The sequence below is a fragment of the Homarus americanus genome, unplaced genomic scaffold, assembly GCF_018991925.1.
Source record: "Homarus americanus isolate GMGI-L3 unplaced genomic scaffold, GMGI_Hamer_2.0 scaffold51476, whole genome shotgun sequence".
Lineage (NCBI taxonomy): Eukaryota > Metazoa > Arthropoda > Malacostraca > Decapoda > Nephropidae > Homarus > Homarus americanus.
The window spans coordinates 3,044,501-3,065,668 of record NW_024736148.1 but is presented as its reverse complement, the minus strand read 5'-3'; the positions used below and the strand labels follow the sequence as shown (position 1 = coordinate 3,065,668).

The window sequence follows — 21,168 nt, the reverse complement described above, 5'->3', positions numbered from 1 at the left end:
TGGTTGATATGGTCCCTAACCATTTGTTCCTGGTCAGTCTTCAGCCATATTTGCCTTAGATCTTCTGGCATCTGCCCATCAGCTGGGCATTCTGTCCCCCATTCAATACTGTTTGAACTCACCTCAGCTGTTTCTTGTTGTGGACACAGATCGGCCCCACAAGCCACTCCAACATGCCAGCTTCACTTTAGCCATGTGCAGAAATTACCCACATTGGCCACAGTGGCAACCCCCTTACCATACCTAATGGTAGTGTATGAAGGGATAAGAAGGATGTTGTGAGGCAGCCACCCTTCCCCTGCCTGCATTAGCTCAATCAAGACTTCAAGTTTGGGACATTTCCGTAAGCTTCGGATGTAAATACTGACTGCCTGGCGACAGTTTGCGGGGATCCTTGTTGGTTTCCATCTAGTAGAGGAGGCAAACCCCAATTTGTCTTTCTGTGCCATCGGTGGATACTCTCAATCTCTTGGAGACACTTAGAAAAACTCTGTCTCCTTTTATAATTCTACAGTTAACATATTGGGGCCAAAATCCTTCACTAGAACTTCTCAACATTGGCTAAGTGCATTCATCCCTGGGGCCTTACTAGCAGCTCTCTGCTCCCCCTTCCTCACTAGAACCCCGTCCTGTTCTATTTTATGTCCAAGAATCTCAACACCCACCAACATGTAGCCCAGGTACGGTATTGATCCACCATTAGCTGCTTTCAACACAAGACCCCCTAAGGAATGTAATCCAACTCCCCTAGATTCGAAATCTCTACGACAAACTGTCTCTGAGACGAGAGACACCTCACTACCAGAATCCAGAAGAGATGCAACCGAGACTCCTCCTATCCTAACTGCAGTGACAGGAATTTTCCCCACCAGCCTGCCATTACTCTACTCTGTGTGACCAGCCCACTTGTTTTTACCCCTACTGGTGGGCTTCCTGCAGCAGGGGTTGGCCATTTCCTTCCTCCAGCAATTTCTGACATTCTTGTGGTCTTTACTCCACTTCTAGACTGCTGAGGGGCCTACCTTGGTGGACCTCCTCTCCCTTGACCTTGGTTCCGGTGCCAACAGGTGACTGCCCTGTGCCCCCACTGTCCACATACATGGCACTCTCCCTGGAATGGGAGTGGCCTTTCCCAGTTAAGATGCTTAACTTCTGGTGACCCCTTAATTTGTACTAAGTCTGTCTTCACAGCCTGAACATCTACTCGTAATTGGACAAGCATCTTCTCCACACCACTCTCTTATGGTACACTCTCATGGGGGGTTTAATGTTTCTCCCGCTTCCTTAACCACGGGCGAACATTCATTTATGGCTGTAACCACATCCTTAGATGGGTTCTTTTCCTTAATTGGCTGCTTTGTCATCTTCTTTGACTTCTGCAGCTTCCTGTACCAACTGCTCATAAGACAATCCAGGCTGGCCATGCACAAACCAACGTAGGCCATTCTCCAACCCTAGCCTAACCTAACCTAACCTAACCTAAGTTAGCTTAACTTAAGCCCTTAAGAAAAACCTCTCAGATTATCCGACCTAGTAGCGACTTGCGCTGGGGCCACTTCATCCGTCTCCTCATATAGCAGCTCAAGGGCATCTGAATAGGTCCATGCATTTTCCATTATACCCTGAGTCCTCTGATAAAATCTAAGTTGGAGCTCCCCCAACATCAGGTTTTCTCCATAAGTATCCTTTAAAACTGTGAGATCTCTTCTCTATCACAACTGTCACTCCAAGGCAGTTTCTCTACCCTCTTCTGAGCAGGACCGGTGAGAAATTTAAGAATATAGTTGACTGCCTTTCTACCCTTGTAGCCAAGCAACCTTATGTTACGCTTGGCCTCGGCTATCCACTCACTTACATTAATTTGGTCCAAATTATCAGGTGTCCCTGAAAAAGTCCTGAGCTTCATCTCATTGGCTACCACTTGAGAGAAAAGATCAACACTGTCCTCTTTGTGCGTAGGCTCACTTCATACTGTGAGACCCCAGTTTCCATTTTAACACACTTAGTGTTTACAGGTTTGTGAGTTTTTGTACTATGGTGATACAATTCACTTATCTCGTGTCGGCAGCCTTGGTCAGCCCCATCTTCCGAGCTTCTCAAGTCGATCAAATTCTCCTCTGGAATGTGGTGTGGGGATGGGTAACTCATGCTTGGCTTCTAGGTCCGTCCTCCTCTGTGTAGATAACTGCTTCACCAGTCCAAGCTCTCTTCTCCACTGTCGATCCTCAGCAGGTGGTGGTGCCATGCTCCTCCACAGGTGATTTCTGCTACAGTATAATAACTACTTCCTGGGTGCTGCTTGTTCTTTGCCCTATAGGGGTGAATCCTATCTCCACCAAGTGTAGCAAGAAACAAAGCAGTAAACTCCCATAGCAGGGATATGACACACACTTATGGTTTTCTCTCCTTTATTTACTCTAGAAATCACCCGAGGAAGGAAAGGCTGGGACCTAGATCAGACATAACTAGTTATTATATATTGTACTTACAAAACAAGCATCAACTGTTGTCATAATCACATATTGGCACAACACAGTAGTAGGAACTAAACAGTACATAATAAACCCAACCCGCCAGCATAACAAAGTGGGGTGGCTGCTCGGCGCCAACTCAATCGGGGGTAAATGTCTGTAGAGCAATGCCTGTATTAGCCTTATTTTGGCTTACAAACTACCTCCACTCGTTCATCACATTCTTCATATAACACTCATTATGCTCAACCTATTAAACACACCCTAACAGAGCTAAAAATACGTGGGGCACACCTGTTACTGGGCTCGGCTAACGCACTTAACATTGTTTTGGTACTATGTCGCTAAACTTTAGAGACCAAAAATTCGTTTAACGTCCTGGTGATCCGATACTACGTCATTTTGGGTTGTCACGGACTACTTTTTAAGGCGCATCTCCCTCTCTTGTCTGGCCACACTACGCTCTCTCAACTTGGTGCGCTGCCCTCACTCGCGGAACGTCACAGCGGCGCCAAGCCAGTCTCTGTTACGACTTCACATCATTCATGTGTGCTTAAGTGCTTTTGCCATAAATACTGTACTCTAACCATTCGAAATGGCTTCCAAGTGCCCATCAAGTCCTACTGATGCTAGTGTAGTGAAGAGGCAACGTAAGACCATTGCCCTTGCTGTGAAAATGGATATATTAACCCGATTTGAAAAAGGGGAATGTTCTGTGGACATAGCCGCGGTGCCTGGTCTAACCCCCACAATGGTGCGTACTATCCGGACCAACGCTGACTAGATTAAGGTTAGTGCTGGAAGTGGTTCTTCTCTAAGTGCTACTAAGACGACTCGTACTAGAAGCACTACCGTACTTACTACTGTGCATGTACAGTCTCGTTCAAGATTCTTCGAACACTGCTGGAGACAGCTGGCAACTCAAGGCTATTTTTTTACTATAGTACATAGTATAATATACAGCTGCTTCCTGACTTACGACGGGGTTAGGGACCCAAATCCAGGTCGTAAGTCGAAAATGCTTAAATAATACATAGAAAATCTAAAATGGGGGTGTCTTTCTTCTCAGCACCACAAAACTCTCACTTTTGGTATGACTGAGGCGGTCGTATGTCCGGGTGGTCGTAAGTCGGGGAGTAGCTATAATAAGAAATAACAAAGCCCAACCATTAAATTAAGCAACGGGGAACTAAGTAACCAATCACCGATCACTTTTACATACATTTAAAATTTTTACTACGTACTAAAGTAAACAAATGGCCTTGAGTTGCCAGCTGTCTCCAGCAGTGTTCGAAGAATCTTGAACGAGACTGTTCATATCATGTAAAGTAAATTAAAATAATTTTAATTCTGTGTGAATTTATTGTTTTTGTTTTTATTTTGTATACTGTAAATTTATTGATTGAATATCTATTTATAAATTTTAGTTAGTTAGACATTGTATAATCATTATAGCAGCAGGATATAAAACTTGTTTGGGATCTTCAGGGGCTCAGGAACAGAACCTGTTTTCCTCCATAAGCTATTAATATCGATTTATGATCGATCATTTATTGATGGCTTTTTGAGGTCCTTACCCCCTCATATAATAGTCATTGCCTGTACTGTATCTACCCGAAATTATGAGTTGGAAAACACAATAACATAGCTGACAACTCGTCCTGGTAGCTAGAGGGCTGGGGGATGTGGCTACAGTGACTAGTCTAACTTGATAACAATGCCACCAGCAATGTAACAGACACAAATAAATAGAAAATTATCTGTAAATTTTAATTTTTGTCAGGTATTTGTAGCTTTAAAGTTTCATATACAGTGAATGAGGTTCTGCTCTACATTTAGCAACATAAATAAGGAATCTTGGGATATAGTATGCAAGCCCAGGTTAAAGGAACTTACTGATAAGGTTAGCCTACCATCAGCATGTATTGGGTAGCTATCGTTTACCATAAATTACCCACGGAAATGCATGAAATTTTACCCCTCAAAAATATTGCGCGAATTTAGTTGACCCTCTATTTTTGGCATAAAAAATTAATCATAAGAACTTGCAATAGAGTATATATATATATGGTACTGTATTTACAATTTTATGTCGACAAAAGTGTGTGGCCCTTGAAGCTGAAGTCCAGACTGGACAAAAACCAGGATCTTGCTCAGGAGATGGATTTGTGTGCTTGCTTGTGACCAGAGGTACATTGACTGTTATTGTATGGAATGGGTTTTTTATGAGTGTAAGTGGGTTGATCTGGCATTCCATGAAAGACTGAGTACCCAATGAATGGCCATCCACTGTAGATTCACCCTAAAGTCTTTACACCTAGGAAAGCACCCTAGGAGAGAGGTTGAGTCTGTAGTACCTATAACATTAATATTGATTTCATTAACTCGTAGCAAAAAAAATAAAAAAATATAAAAATGGGTGTGCAACATGTTTCTTAATGTCAGGTTCATAGTGAATAATGTTTCAGAAGTGCTATGAGAGGTGCAATAGGGTGCTCCAGGTATGTCAGGTTTGGTACCATGGTTGTCTTTTTTCCCCCCGAGTGCCCAATTTTTTGGCACTAGGGTTAACTTCTCAGGGTGTTACATCAGATTTGGAGCATAATTACTTGTTGCAGCCTCCCATGTTTTTGCTAGTCTTAAATGCATGAGTCATCTAGTCGAGATCTTAGGTTATAAAGGGAGGTTTGATTACTGTGGAGACGGCTAAGCTAATTAGGAGCGTTACTCGTCTCCTGTAATGACTGAATCACTGATAGTTGAGTTGCACACTCCCACTGTTGCTGAGATGTCATGACCTAGTACTTTCATCCTTGAGTGGTAATATTGCCTCAAAATCCATTTTAGGGACTTTTGCATAATGGGAGTGTCAATAATATAGAAATTAATTTCCATTTACTATGTCAAAGGGTTACTCTAAATCTGAACCCAGAAGATCTGCTGCTACAATATGCAGGTCATCCAGTGTAAACTTGGTCTTAAAAAAAAAGGATTCCAGGAATCTCTCCTCTGTTTTTATGATGTTACTGAGGAAAGTTATAAAGTTCAAATTTAAAAACAGTAACATTTACTAAATAAAGTTTTCTTTTTCATATAAAAAGTCGATGGATTCGTCTGCTGTTTGGAAGGGAATTTGCACTACAAGATCTCCTGATGGTTTGGGATGCAATTTTTTCTGACATTCAGCCTACCTTTCCTTTAGTGGATTTCTTTACTGTTGCCATGTTGTCATTCATCCGAGAACCATGTAAGTAATTGACTCCTTGTATACAATATACACTTTATTAGGTATTAATGAGACAGCAGTTCTCTTAGAACAATAGATAATTGTTTAGTAACATTAATAACAAATTGGTAATGTTCACAAACAGCCTTGGTCATGAAACCTGTCAATATTGATTTTGCTGTATTTTAGTAATTAGATAGAAATAAATTAAATTTTGTTATGTTTGGGATGTATTTGTGGGCAACTTTTTGTATCTCTAGGTAAATATATATAAGCATGACAATACAGTGGATAGTGTAACCAGGTAATGAACTTTTATCTTGGGGGGGAAAAAACTTGTTCCACATTACTATAGTGATTTCAATATTTAAATTTGTATGCATTTATCTTTTATTTATCCTGCATTGAAATCCTGTAGGTCTTACAGGTGATATTAAACTTTTCTTGTCTTTGTAAGTTGTCTCCCCTCCTCCCCTCCCCCCCTCCCCCCCCATCCACAGGTCTTTGAAACCTTACCCAGTAATGTAACTGGAATCAGAATCAAGAGCAAAGACAGTCTTTCCCTTATTTATTCATTATTACTGCTGTTTCAGATGTATTCTACTATGGTACAGGTTGTACCTCTCTAGTCCGGCATTCTGTGGTCCGGAAACTCCCGTGGTCTGGAACGATTTTAGTTTGTCCAATAGGTAGATAAGCATTTTTTTTTTTTTTTTTTTTTTACTAATATTAATTATTATTATTATTACTGGAGTATTGCATTTTCGCCCCTCAGGCTCCAATGTGGGTCAGTGACCTGTGCCCGGGTGGGCTAATCCCCGTAAAAAAAAACAACAACAAAGCTGCGAGAAATTAAGGTTTGTTTGCATCTGGCAATTCGGCTCTCTCTCTCTGTTTGTCTATACAGTACAGAGTACAACATTTAACCCTTCAATATATATGAACAGTAAATAAGTGTTGCTTTCATATTCTTATGTAGAGTAATGACGATATGTTTTTACATGTGCTCACTTACATACACGCAGTATCACTTTTTTCTTTAACATTAATGGTTTGCTACTTTTATTGTTCTATTTATTAACATTAAATAACATTACTTAAAACAACCATATTAATTTTACTACAGCTACAACCAGGGTCTTATTTTCTTGTTTTATATGTAGAACCAATCAGTCACTGGTTTTGTTATCAACGAAAACAATGCTGTCTCATTTCCTCGTGTGTTTTAATATTCTACGTATTATTAATGAATTGTATTGCTCATTTTGCACACATAAACATTAATTCAATAAAAAAGACATTCAGTAATAAACAATAATGAATCTTTTGTACATAAGAGAAATGATGCTGTTTACACAATTGTGCACGTCGTCTGAATGTTGGCGAGCCGTTCAAACCCATCAAAATTCGAGTTTCCGCCGTCAAAATTTTAAATTATGTAGTGTTTTTTTGTGTCCAAATAAAAAACGGTGAATTAAAAACTCGTGAAATTTGAGAAGCTACTGTACGACATTTAACCCTTCAATATATCTTCAAAGAGACCACGAAGCAGTGAAAGTGGTGCTAACTTAAGTGCATGTCACTATCTGTCCAGGAAAAGGGTGAATTTCCATGGTCCGGCACCGGTCAGGTCCCGAGGTTGCCGGACTAGAGAGGTACAACCTGTATTCTGTTTCCACAACCAGGCTTTAAAAGTGAATCTATCTGTTGTACCCCTGTCAGTTTACATTTCCTTACACCACCTATAGGCTGCAAAAAACACCAAAACACCACGCTCTCTGTTCATTCATAACCAATGCTGCTTCCTAGATGTCCATCCCCCTTACTCTTAACATGTCATTTATCCTGTCCTTCCCATCTCTCTCTCTCTCATTCTTATATATCCACCTGTTAATTATGCTGTTCCAGTCTTTCACTTTGCATTCTCTCATGTTCATACCATCTGAGCAAGCTTGATCTGTTTTCTTTCCAACACGTGTTCACTTCCTTATCTCCTTACTTCTGGCTCTTATTCTCTACTTCCTATTCTCCTCACATACTGATATGTAACATAATTTCTGTTGCTTTTGGTTTTACCTTGCCCTGTGCCATCCAGAGTTGCATATACAGGTATCCCTCATTTAACGATTCTTCACTTAGCGATTTTTCAATGTAGCTATTTAAAATTTATAAGACCCATTCTCATTTAACAATCGTTAATTTTTGGTTTAGCTATCTGAGTCGCTGGGATAAAATCGGGAGGGAAGTCGGAAAACTGGGGATTCTGTGCTACAAGTGGACATCATTACAACATTGTAATGTGGCTTAAAAATAAAGAAAATACTGTACTGTATACTATACCGTAATAAAAAACTAAAAAAAAAAAGAAAAAAATAAGAAAAAAATTGGTGCGTATGTGTGGGAAGTGAATGTATGTATTGAGGCAGTGAGCTGTGACTGCGGCCAGCTGCACTCTTCCTCCTCTCTGTGATGACATACAGGTAGCTCTGTGGACTAACTGCCAAGCACATAAGAAATTTTTAGTTACAGTACTTTGTTTTTGTCTTTATGATATTTTTATTTAATTAATTTTTTTTAGTATATATATATATATATATATATATATATATATATATATATATATATATATATATATATATATATATATATATATATATATATATATATATATATATATATATATATATATATATATATATATATATATATTGTGTTGGCCTCACTTACTGGGTCAATTGAACCCAGAGGGTCCTGCTATGAACTATATGAACAACAGAACATATGGGATTACCAATAGAAACCGCCTGACCCCAAACTCACTTTTTGAAGGCAATACCTATGTTGTAGTAAAAATAACATCTTAATTTTATGATGGTACATAATAATACATTAAGAGAAATACAGTCGCTAGTTAATGTCCATTCAAATAATGGACTCAACTCCTCCCTCTCATATTCACACCGCTGGCTCTTCCTCTCAGAGAAATTTTTGGGGGAAAACCACTAAATTTTAATAATACCTCAAACTAAAGTTAGGATAATACAATTGACATTGCTGGATTCCTTGTAAGACCAGGAATATTTTGAATATAAATGTCATATATTTTGCACAAAAGATAACATAGTTACCTAGAGAAAAAATTGTATCTAAAATTTGTACCGTATATCACGGCCTATAAAGCGGCGGGGGTGCATAAACCCCCCAAATTTCCATTTAAAAAGTAGCTTTTGAGCTCTATTTGCTGTATAAGACCAGTACCCCAAATGTGACACTTACCCACTGACTCAGTAGTCCTTTACCAACCATCCTTGATTTTTTTAAAATAAGGCCAATTCACTTCAAGTAATGTCATCAAATTATACCGCTGGTGTAGTGTAAACACTAGTGGCGTCACTGAGCGTGTTGGAGGGTGTTCCTACGTCTCGGTGGTGTGACTATTTATACAACATGTGGTTCAACAGCAACCACGTATTCTAATTGTGGTGTTTCATTGATTTGAGTGAAAAAGGTTACCAGTATGTACTTACTACATACATTTATTACACAAATATATATATATATATATATATATATATATATATATATATATATATATATATATATATATATATATATATATATATATATATATATATATATATATATATATATATATATATATATATATATATACTAAATATACTATGTACAAAATGGATGTTCAATGAATTATTTATGGTGCATTAGGGTACTGGTCACTTCTGATGGGCTATAAATAGCCTTCTTTATCTCTACATCTCACCTGAGCCAGACGGAAGGGTCTTGGTAAATAACATGTTTGCTTATTTTCCATTTACTTTAAATAGATTTACGAATTATTTGTTTTATTTATTTATTTATAATATACTGTAATATATTAAACACACTGTAATTATTTTCTTTAATTTAAAACTGTTTTTGCGACAAAGGAATGTTCTCCAGTAGTGTTTCATTAGGATTTGGTGAAAAATATTCGTACTTACACAATTGTTCCTCTTACTTTGACAACACAACATACATACAGTATATTATTTCTCAGTTTTGATCTTTTTTTAATTTTGTATTTATTTATAGTTAGTTACTTAAAATAAAGGCCAATTCACTTCAAGTAATGGCATCAAATATTACCAGCTGGTGTAGTGTAAACACTAGTGGCGTCCTTGGCGTCTGTAATTAACCGTCGATAGTTTCAAGAATTAGCACTCATTTACTGAATATTCTTTGTAAAAAATAAATTTAAATCAATTATTTATAGGAGATAAATATTATTATGAGTAAATATACCGATACCGGTATGCATTACTGACCACCTCCACGGCTCCTCACTGGCAAATGGGGCGTGGGGGGCGTGGGGAGGTGTGTGATAGCTGTGTTTATTATAGGGGTATAAATCTCTTTTACGGTATGTTAGACAGGTTTATAATACATTTTATTATTTTAATATACCGATAATCTTAATTTGAATCCAGCTTGCCAAACGTAAGTTTCAGTATAAAATAATTAGTGGTAAGACCTTGTGGTGGCTACGATGTTTTCATCACCACTCTTGACACACTAAACCACAATATTTAAGAGGTAAGAATTTTAAACTTGGTTTTAGGCGACCCCTAACTTGGGCAGATTTTTTAATGTTCAAATTTCGTCTTAGGCATTATATACGGTATGTTTAATGAAAAATATATGATGTTTATATTCAAAATGATCACCAAATTATAAGAATTCCAGAAATGTAAATTATATTCTGACCGGGTAATTTGTATGAATTTTATGAGCTAAAACAAATATCTTCAGTTAATAAAAAAAAAAATAATCTTCACAACACTATCTGTCAATCAAAGTACCCCACCTTGCCTCCCCCCTCTTCCAACCGCGCGGTCAGTCCCAACCCTCCCCCCCACCAATCCTCCCTTCCAGGGTTTTTAACATTTAGTATTAAATAATACCTCAGATTAAAGTTAGGATAATATAATTGACATTGCTGGATTCCTTGTAAGACCAGGAATATTTTGAATATAAATGTCATATATTTTGCACAAAAGATAACATAGTTAATTTGAGAAAAATTTGTTATCTAAAATTTGTATGTCTAATGCAAAATATATGATGTTTATATTCAAAATGATCATCAAATTATAAGAATTCCAGCAATGTAAATTATATTCAGACCGGGTAATTTGTATGAATTTTATGAGCTAAAACAAATATCTTCAGTTAATAAAAAAAAAAATAATTCTTCACAGGGTAACAGATGGTCGGTCGGTCCCTCCCCCTCCCCACCCCCCCACCAACCGTCCCAAGGAGATGTGTGGGATAACCACTAAATTTTAATAAATAATACCTCAAACTAAAGTTAGGATAATATAATTGACATTGCTGGATTCCTTGTAAGACCAGGAATATTTTGAATATAAATGTCATATATTTTGCACAAAAGATAACATAGTTAATTTGAGAAAATTTTTTATCTAAAATTTGTATGTCTAATGCAAAAATATGATGTTTATATTCAAAATGATCACCAAATTATAAGAATTCCAGCAATGTAAATTATATTCTGGCCGGGTAATTTGTATGAAATTTATGAGCTAAAACAGGCAGTCAGGCAGGGTGGGGCAAATCTAAAAATAGCGTCTCGAGCCGGACACTCGCCACGTATATGTGGAAAAAATCCGTGTTAAGTGAAAGTTCAGCTCTGGCGAGGCACCGCGTATATGATAAAACGCGTTAAGTGAAACCGCGTTAGGCGGGGTAATACTGTATATATATATACACACACACAGTTGGGTCTCACATTACGCGGTTAATGTAACCCGGAGGGTACCGCGGAAAGTGAGGAACGCGTAAAGTGAACAACATAACATATGGGGTTAATTGAAATGGAGTCCGGGCCGATCCCCAAACTCCACTTTTTGACGACACACAACTATGTTGTAGTAAAAATATTATCTTAACTTTATGATGGCATGCACACACAATTAATAATTAAGAGAAATATCAATAATATTAGGTTTTTTAACACTTACATTAGTAGAAAAGATGGCTGGGCACACGGGGATGGGCGGTTGGTTCCGAGGCAGAGGGCAGATTATTGGCCCTCACCTGTATCACTTGTATCAATTGTATCACTATCCACCACAGAGGCTTGCAGGGCCTCTTTGTCAAACCCCCCAAAGTTCATATAAATCCATATCCTCACTATAATTATCACTATCACTGACTTGGGCCGGCTGTAGTGGGTGGCGGGTGAAGAACTGGTAATGTTTTGATGACTGGGCGACCTTGTGCGCACCATTTTCGCGCCTCTTACCTAACATGGCGGATGGCGGGAGGTTTGGATCAAAAAATGGCGTGGCTTGCCAGCCGCTCTCCGCGTAATGGGGTTCACGACCGCGGAATGTGAGCATGTTAGGTTCCGGCAGGGCACCGCGTTAACGGTGAACCGCGGAATGCAGGACCGCGTAATGTGAGGGTTGACTGTATATATATATATATAATTTTTTTTTTTTTTTTTAATTCTATATGAACAATTGGTTATTCATGTAACAGAATACAGTAAAAGAAAATGAAGGAAATTGCATACATTGTACAATATCTATGTACCCAGAATTACGAGTTAAACAATAACATAGCTCACAGCTCAGCCTCACCCACTCTGAATGCTACTGGGTGGCGAGTCAGTGACTCAGCTACACAATTATGTGTCTTCTCCACAGATATTATTCTGCGTTGGCCCTTGTTTAGGATCTTATTTTTCGTTATTCCTCGTTCAGTGATCATTTCGCTTAACAATCGGTTTTCGGGAACGCATACTAATCGTTAAACGAGGGATACCTGTAATAACGTTGGCTCAAGTTAAAATGAATACTATATTATTTTGTCTCTGTGTTGGAGGACTTTCATTGAAGCTATTAGAATCTGTTCAAAATTAATTTAGTAATACTGTATCTTTAACCAGTATTGGCAGGTGACTACACTACGTGCTTAAAGTTTCTCATGCGGTACCCAGCTGCTGCTGATGTTCAGTACATCATACAACTGGCACTTCATCTTCGTAATCCTAAAGTATGTAGATTATGCGATCTTTTTTGTCTATTTGACTGGTGTAGGACAGTACTGTAATTGTAAATAAATTTGAATATTTAGGAAAATGTCCAGTTAGGGAGATAATAAGAAAAGCAGAGGAAGAACTGAGTACAGTAGGATCTCAAGTTTAGTGACTAATTGGTACTGATTTAACGTCGTGAAATGCAAAATTGCCAAACGGGTGACCCTGAAATACTGTACATGTAATTAAGCCACCCAGAAAATTACATTACTGTAATGTATTAATGTATATTTATATTGTACGTATTTTTTATAAAAATATTTATATACACTCATACTGTAGAGTAACTTACCTTGATGGAGTTAGTGAAATGCTTGACGGGGCTGGTTGATGGGTTACGAGGCAGGAAGGGCTGGTTACTGCTTCCTCCCTGCTCCTTCCTCTACACCTCCTCTAACTTCATCATCAAATCCCTCAAAGTCTTGAGGTAGCTCTTCCACCAGTAAGTCACCCAACACTTCAATATCTTCAGTGGTGCCATCATCATCATCTCCTCTTTAAGTGATGTTTGCTAAGGCATTAACAGATTAGGCCTTGTGCAGGTACCGAGTAATAAGGGCCTGCTGAAGAGCATTAACACAGGACATGTACAGTTGCTAAAAAAAAGTATCTGTGCATACTCTGTGTGAAACAATATGAGACCATGGACGATAGGTATTGGGATATGCGAGTTGTCTCCTTTTACTATAAGAGAGTAATCACTTGACTGATTGTTTTTTCCTATATGCCAACTCACTCTCTGTGTTGGATACTGAATGGTGGTGGATGAAGACACGCATACCAACCCTCCCGAGACACCATGAGTTGTACGTATAATTTCGGAAGTCATCGGACTCACCCTGTCAGATACTTTTTTTTAGCTACTGTACATGGCCTTATATTCCTCCATAACATTATCAATGGCAGGGCAAATATGGTTATGAGCTTGAGGCTTGGTATCATATTCTTGTAGCTGTTCACCGAAACGTGCGATGTTAGTCAGCTGGCATGTTGTAGGTTCACCAGGCTTATCATAATCCTCTTGTGTTGCTTGTTGCTCTTCTTATTCTTCATCCTCCTCCAACATTTCTTCAGTTGTCAGTTGCTGCTGATGTTGACGAATGATTTCTTGCAAATCTTCAACTTGAACTTCCCAAAATCCTGGTGCTGGCTGGGACTAACCGCGCTGCCTCCACTGTGTCCATTAGTGTTGCCACCACAGACTGCCTCTCCCCGCTTGCCTTGGTCTGCTCAGCCTCACTTACCTCGGGGTTAGCGAACGAAGTCTTCCACGCATGTAGCACTGTTACAATATTAATCTTACGCCATGCCTCAACAACTCTGTCCACTGCATTTTTGATGTCATATTTCTTCCAAAATTCACAAATTGATAACACTTCATGGTTGTGCAGTGGTGCGTGTAAGGTACTAGGAGTCAGGTCGTCTACCATCTCCTCCTCCTGGTTAGCTGGTGCTGGTGGTAAAGCCTGGGTACTGCCTCAATTTGTTGCAACTCGACTAATGAGTCTGTCTGCTGACGAAAGGAAAGTCTTTATAGATTGACTGATAGTAGAACAGTTTAACGTTACTGATGAATTCGTGGTCAAGTGGCTGCAGAAGCGATGTGGTGTTAGGAGGAAGATAACTTGTACATAAGTGTCCAGGAGCATTATCCATCACCAGGATCACTTTGAAGTTAATGTTTTTCCTCTGGCAATACTGTTGGGCATCAGGAACAAAGTGCTTGTCAAACCAATTGGTCCATAAAAACGCTGTAACCCAAGCTTTCTTATTAGATGTCCAATAAACATATTGCCATGATGGTAGGCTTTAGGATGGGCAGCACGGTTAACAACCAGGGGTTTCATCAAGGAATCTCCACTTGCATTAGCTGTAAATAAAACTGTAATCCTGTCCTTTGAAGTCTTTACACCCCTTGTCTGTTTTTCATCCTTGTCAGTGAAAGTGGTCTCAGGTGAGTTCTTCCAGAAAATACCAGTTTTGTCACAATTAAAGATCTGGTCTCGGTTCTAACCACCCTCTTTCACAAGAGCTTGAAGGACATATAGTTATTTTTCTGCTGCTACAACATCAGCTGATGCACTCTCCCCATGGTAGTGGGCAAACTTGACTTCATAACGCTTCTTAAAAGCATCCAATCAACCAAGAGAAGCATTGAACGGTGGTGGAGAGTTATCGCGGTTCTTCTGTGCAACTGCAGCATAATAAACATGTGCTTGATGCCTTATCTGTGGCCCAGACAGGTCGCCCTGCTCACGGTTTCTTCTTTCCACCCACTTGTGAAGGTAATGTTCTGTGATAACAAGCAGTAGGTTTCGTTGAGAAGTATTGGAGAACATCCTGTTGCTAGAAAATCTTGAGATACAGTCACAGAAGCAGTTAAGGTTTTTTGTTCTTCTTAAGGGAACGTATGGTAGATTATGGGCAGTTGAACCTACGCACGCTTTCACAGGTACGAGCATCATTTTTTATCATCTTGGGCATCTCTTGTTTCTTTTCAAGGGTGTATTTCCTCTTCTTGACCCCCTTAGGGTTGTCAAAATTTGGCATGGGGCTTTCCTTGTTGACCAGGACGACTGTCATCTTCACCTTCTCTGTGGCCGTCATTACCACCAGAACCGCTCCCTACATTTACATTATGCACCTCACTCATCGTTAATATACAAGAATCTCGCAAAATGTAAGCACAATGGGTTATATAATCCAAGGTCACTGCGCCACTCTCTCTCGCTCATTCAAACTGCCGTAAACAAAAAAGACAGCGGTTAACAAAAGGACTTCATTAATGTGCGCTGCCCACTCTCCCTCGACTCGCAAAACCGGCAATGAAAATCGTTAATCATGAGAAGTTGGAAATTTTAAGTGCCCCGAAACACATGAAATGTAAAACTAAAATCACTAAACTAGAGATCCTACTGTATATGTTAGAGAGGCACCCTTAGTAAAGACTATATTGAATTATGTAAAGATATAATTGCCTGGAAATCATGTATATGACACACCGCTGGATAGTGGGGAAACTTTTTATGGAATATACAGTGTAATGAATTCAAATAAATTGAATCTGATTAATATTTACTTTGTAGCAGTTTCCAAGACCAGCTGGATATTCAAGTACAGTTCCACATCACATCCCCACTGTTGGAGGTCGACCGGATGTCCATCGTGGCCCCCAGCCAGTAGCACCATCTGCTACTTTTACAAGATCATCTAGTGTTCCTCGTACACAACAACACGTTGCTTCTAAAAAGACATCGGAACAAATTTCACATAATACAGGTTCATTACGGAGGTTATCATCCCCCAATGCTTTTACTGATCCTCTTGATGGTAAGTAGAAAATATTATATTTTTTATCCTTCAATTTGTTTAACTTTAAGAATACTGTACTGTAGTGTGGTAGGAATTCATCACATTATATATATTACTTTAGAATATCTGGGCAGCTTGATTGTCATTGGGAGGTGGGCATAAGGCTTCTCTGTTTACTACAAGCATGTAGTGCTTCTTTCATTGTTTTTCTAAGTGCAGTACCTGAAAGTCTCATGCTAAGACGGCTTTAAGATTTGTATTATCTGCATGTACTGTATCAATATGCTTATCTTCCATTCCCATTATGTACTGTGAAATTTAATTTTTCTGTATTTTTTGTTTATGGTAAAGCGTTACACTGAATGGCATTGAATGAATTCAGACCTGGGGATAATGCTTCATTGTTGTTGCTTAATGCTCTAAGATTACCCTTAAATTTGTCCATAATATGTACAAATTTAGTAAAAGCCAGGAGTGGTTTTTATTTAAATACAGGTTTTGATATTGTAGTTGAAAATTAATGTAAAAATCTCATTTGTAAATACTGTATTGCTACTGCAGAAGCCAAAACCTGTATTATAATTTTACAATATTTGGAACTACAGCTGCTGTGATCTTCAGCAATAGCCTGAGCAACAGTAGAGGTGAAGGAACAAGTGGTTGTGATAGTAGCAGCACTAACAGTAGTGTTAGTAACAATCAAGGAACTACCAGGGCCAGCAAGGTTGTTTCTGGATTAGTGAGACTTGGCGGTAAACTCGGAAGACCTAGAGATCTGCCGGTCTCACGGCACCTGTCCATCCAGTCATCCCCGACTCCATCACCTGGCACAGGTTAGAATGTTCAAAGTAAATGAAGATTTTCAGTATGTGAACATTAGAGTCGTCTGTGGTTAAGCTCTTAATTTTATTCTAAAGAGATGAAGACTTGTATTGTACATTTATTTTATTTTTTGTTAGTGATTTTAGTGTTGTGTAAGGAATGTGGCAGTTGAGTGGATATAGCGCTTGCCTCCTGTTCCAAGGGTTGGCAGTTCGATCCCGGGCGCTCGCAGTCCACCCAGCTGTAAATGGGTACCCAAGTTTACAACCTGGGGAAGTGAATGCGGCCGAGTGCAGTACTGGCCATGATGCCTCTTTGTGTACCAAAGGCTTAGTATAGCACAGTTTGTCATTGATATCACACAGTTATGGACAGAGCTTCTGGACAACCACATGGTAGCGGTGCAGGGTAGAGGACAAACAATGCATTGTTTACCTCTTACCTTCAATATTAAATTCAAATAACTGCTGCGACAATTATTATCTTATTAAAGGACATAGAACAAATTACATTAAAGTATAACAGCTGTCTGCATATGAACTATATATTTCCATTGAGATGTTTGTCTTCTGTTCTGATGTTGCTGTGTTGCTGCTACGCTGTTGCCACATTGTCTCAAATTTATTTTTAGTAACATTGATGAATGACAAACTATACTATACAGTATACCAGTGGTGGGCACGGTTCCGCTAATCCGCTAACCGCTAATTAGCGAAGCTAACTTTCTCGTTAGCGGATTAGCGTTTTCGCTAACTTTGGAAACCATTAGCGGACCAATTAGCTTCCGCTAAATTTAGTTCCGCTAACAAAATTTATACATGTTTGTTCCTGTTTGTTGTAAGTGTGTGACGCCGCGACAGTGTCTCCAACAGCCAGTCAGGCACGCTTGGCTGACTGCGTGTTAGTACGTGTAAAGTTTAGAGTTTTCTGTTTATTTACATGACTAAGACCAACAATAAGTTATATAAAAATGCACTGGTATAATGTGTATGTGGTTGGTATTGCATATTTACATGAATAATGAAGAAGGCCGATAGGTTGTATGGGAATGAAAATTAATTATTTGTGAAATTGTGAAGTGTACACCTTGATAAGTCGATCATCATCTGATCTTGGCATGATGCTATTTGCTACCTATGCTATACAGTATTATAGTTTTTTGATTCGTTTAATACTTTGTCTTTTCGTACAGTAAATAAAGATTATAAAGTGTATGTTGAAATTTGAATGTAAACTAATGTTTAATTTTATTTGTTCATTTAATTATTTGTGTACACCTTGATCATCATCTGATCTTGGCATGCTATACCTTTTTGGAAAGCTCTATGTCTAAGCTACAAGACAACATATGAAAATTTTAGCTCTCTAGGTCTGTTCTTAAGGGTTTTAGAGGCCCCCCCCTAAAAAAAAGAAGCTAAATCCATATAATAAAAGTTAGCGGTTAGCGTTAGCTTCCGCTAATTTTTTTAGCTGTTTAGCATTATCGAAGTTAACTTTTTAGTTAGCAGATTAGCAGTTAGCGAAGCTAACTTTTTAGTTAGCAGATAAGCAGTTAGCGAAGCTAACTTTTCGTTTAGCTGTGCCCACCACTGCAGTATACTGTATTCACACTGTCCCTAATGGGCAATCATGCCTATGAGACCTACTTTCACTTTCAAGGCATGGGGTACTCCACTTAGTGAGTGGAGTAAGGTTGGTAGACATAGATACAGGAAGACCTCGACTTATGGAAGGGTTGTGTTCCAGAAAAAACGCCTGTAAATAGGAAACCCATAAACCAAAGCAGATTTTACCATTGACTTTTATAATTTGGGAGATACATACATTCTTATAAAAAAGATATTTCTCCAGCAGGTAATAAAATGACTAAACATGTGTTTAAGCACTTATTTAAGGTAAACAGGAATTCTAAATGCAGTAATGACAATCATATTGTACATTACATGCAACAGTGATAGGTTTAATCCAAATTAAAATGTATTTTTATGTCAATTATAAAAACATCCAATTTTTAGTTAGCTTCAGCACTAATGTTTACATAATCAACATCACCATTTTATCAGCTGAGATAACCTGGGACATGGTGTTCCGGTGACCATCAGGCAAATTTGAACCAAGTTTTAGTTACAACTGGTTGCCCCTCCTTTTGCAAACCGACTTTTACAGAATGGGAACTGACCATTATTATGTAGGACTTCCAAGTGTCCTCTTAGCTGGCAAGACTGGTTCGCTACTCCCTGAGGTAATTAAAGATTACCTGCCTACCAGGGGCTAGAACATTAATGCCTCTCAAATCACTGTGTTCTTCATTATTACTATTGTTATCCTGATCCATATTTTTATTTATCATCATTATTTCCTTATTTTTCTTCTACAGTATTAGGCCGATAAAGCAGGTGCAGTAGCCTTAAGTTATTCCTCGTGATAGGGACCAAGAACATTCACGAAATAAATAATTACAATGTAAAGATATTGATTCGATACAAAGTAGAGGGTTAGTTATTGGTGGTCCAAAAAATTCACTATTCAATGTTGCTAAACACAAGCAAGAAATTTGCAGGATTCTAGTATACCATGGAAAATTAAAGAAAACTGTACACACAAAAAAGAGAAAATAGGACAATACTGTACTGTACATCACAGCCTGCTGCCTCCGACTGACCCAGCGTCCCACAGATCTGGCATACAACCGACTTCTGTTTCTTATGCCATAGTCTACCCACTTCAACACATACACAAAAGCAAAACAACCACAAAAATTTGGGGAATTTTCTTCGAGAATAGTCCAGTTTCACCACAGTTCCAGATTTGATCAGAAGGGAAGCCACCCACCTCTATCACTTTTTTCAATTCTTCCTTCACTTTTTCTGCCACAACTGATGCAGCCTGCTCAGTAAGAGTTGTGCAGCATAGCTTAGCATGTTTAATGAAGCTGTAAAGCCTGGCTTGGCTTGCTTTGAATTTGCTGTCATCGGACGGCTTGCCATCTCTCCGGCAGCCAAGCTTGAATTTCCATTGCTTCAACTTGAATCATTGGACCACTCAGTACAGCATTACTTCATTGCCTGCTTGCTATTCAGATCTTCAAAGGATCCTCCATTTCTTAGTTGAGTGGTAGCATTAAATGCTGCATGGTCTAGGAAATGGATATGCTGTATGGTTTTTTGTTAGCCTTCAACCTGATGCTGTGAATCATGCTTTCATATACTCCATTTTGGTTTACAACAACTGACTCATTTCAAGGTTAATTTCATCCAAAATTTAAAACTTTCTCTTCTAAATTGAACATCGTTTTTTTTTTCTCATTTGAACCGAAAAGAATAGCAGCTGCTGAGTATTTAGGAATTTTGGTAAGTGGTACACTTGGTAAACTGGAGGGGAATCCCAAGAGTAAGAGCAATTGCCTCAGTCTGAATGATGCCCTGCTGGGAATGTGTGTGTACAGTACTCAGTAGTTGTATGTATAGGCATGCCCGTTGATTTAAAATGCTTCCAGCCTGGTTTTTCTCGCAAAATGAAAAATATTTTTGCAATATAGTATATATAGAGAATTTGTTAGTAATTTAGGTAACCTAACCTAACCCATGGCTACTGTATCACAATCACTGCCACAATCATTAATATCATTACCAACATTGCCTAGTTTAGGATCACTGCCCTTGTCACTCTCCCCTTTTGTTAGGCCAATAAAGCAGATACAGTATTACAAATATTGTCAGTCTTGTAAATGTGCTGAGGTACTGTGGTATAGGCAAGGTAGAATCCGAGTTTGAATCTTCATCTGTTTCTGGAACCATTTTACAACAATTGGGGTATATTGTCATCAACCACTGTCTCTATCTCATTGTCACTTAGACATATTTTAAGGCGATATGATAGAGGTATATAAATGGAAGTCAGGGTTAAACAAAGGTTATATAACAAAGGTACTCAAACTATCCAACCAGGAGTAAACATGTAGCAATGGTTTTAAATTAGACATATTTAGAATTTGGTAAGAGATAGGTAAAGACTGGTTTGGAAATAGTCATGGACGAGTGGAACAAGTTACCGAACTTCATCATCAACTCGAACACGCTGGATAGCTTCAAATATAGGTTGGCCGGATATACAGTATGAGCGATAGGGGTTGGGTGTAAACGGGACTGCCTAGTACAGTGAGTTCTGCTATAACGCGTGTTTTGACAACGCGAATTGGCTCTAACGCGATTTAT

General features: G+C 38.6%; 1 protein-coding gene across 1 annotated transcript in view; it reads left to right on the top strand.

Annotated features, from left to right (window-relative positions):
* LOC121872048 (TBC1 domain family member 5-like) overlaps window positions 1-21,168 on the top strand; it is a 110,282-nt gene that overhangs the window by 70,842 nt on the left and 18,272 nt on the right. The window contains exons 11-14 of the mRNA XM_042374716.1: window positions 5,573-5,718; window positions 12,671-12,777; window positions 15,907-16,150; window positions 16,738-16,965. Of these exons, the coding sequence (XP_042230650.1) occupies window positions 5,573-5,718; window positions 12,671-12,777; window positions 15,907-16,150; window positions 16,738-16,965 (725 nt within the window). The remainder of the gene's footprint in view (window positions 1-5,572; window positions 5,719-12,670; window positions 12,778-15,906; window positions 16,151-16,737; window positions 16,966-21,168) is intronic.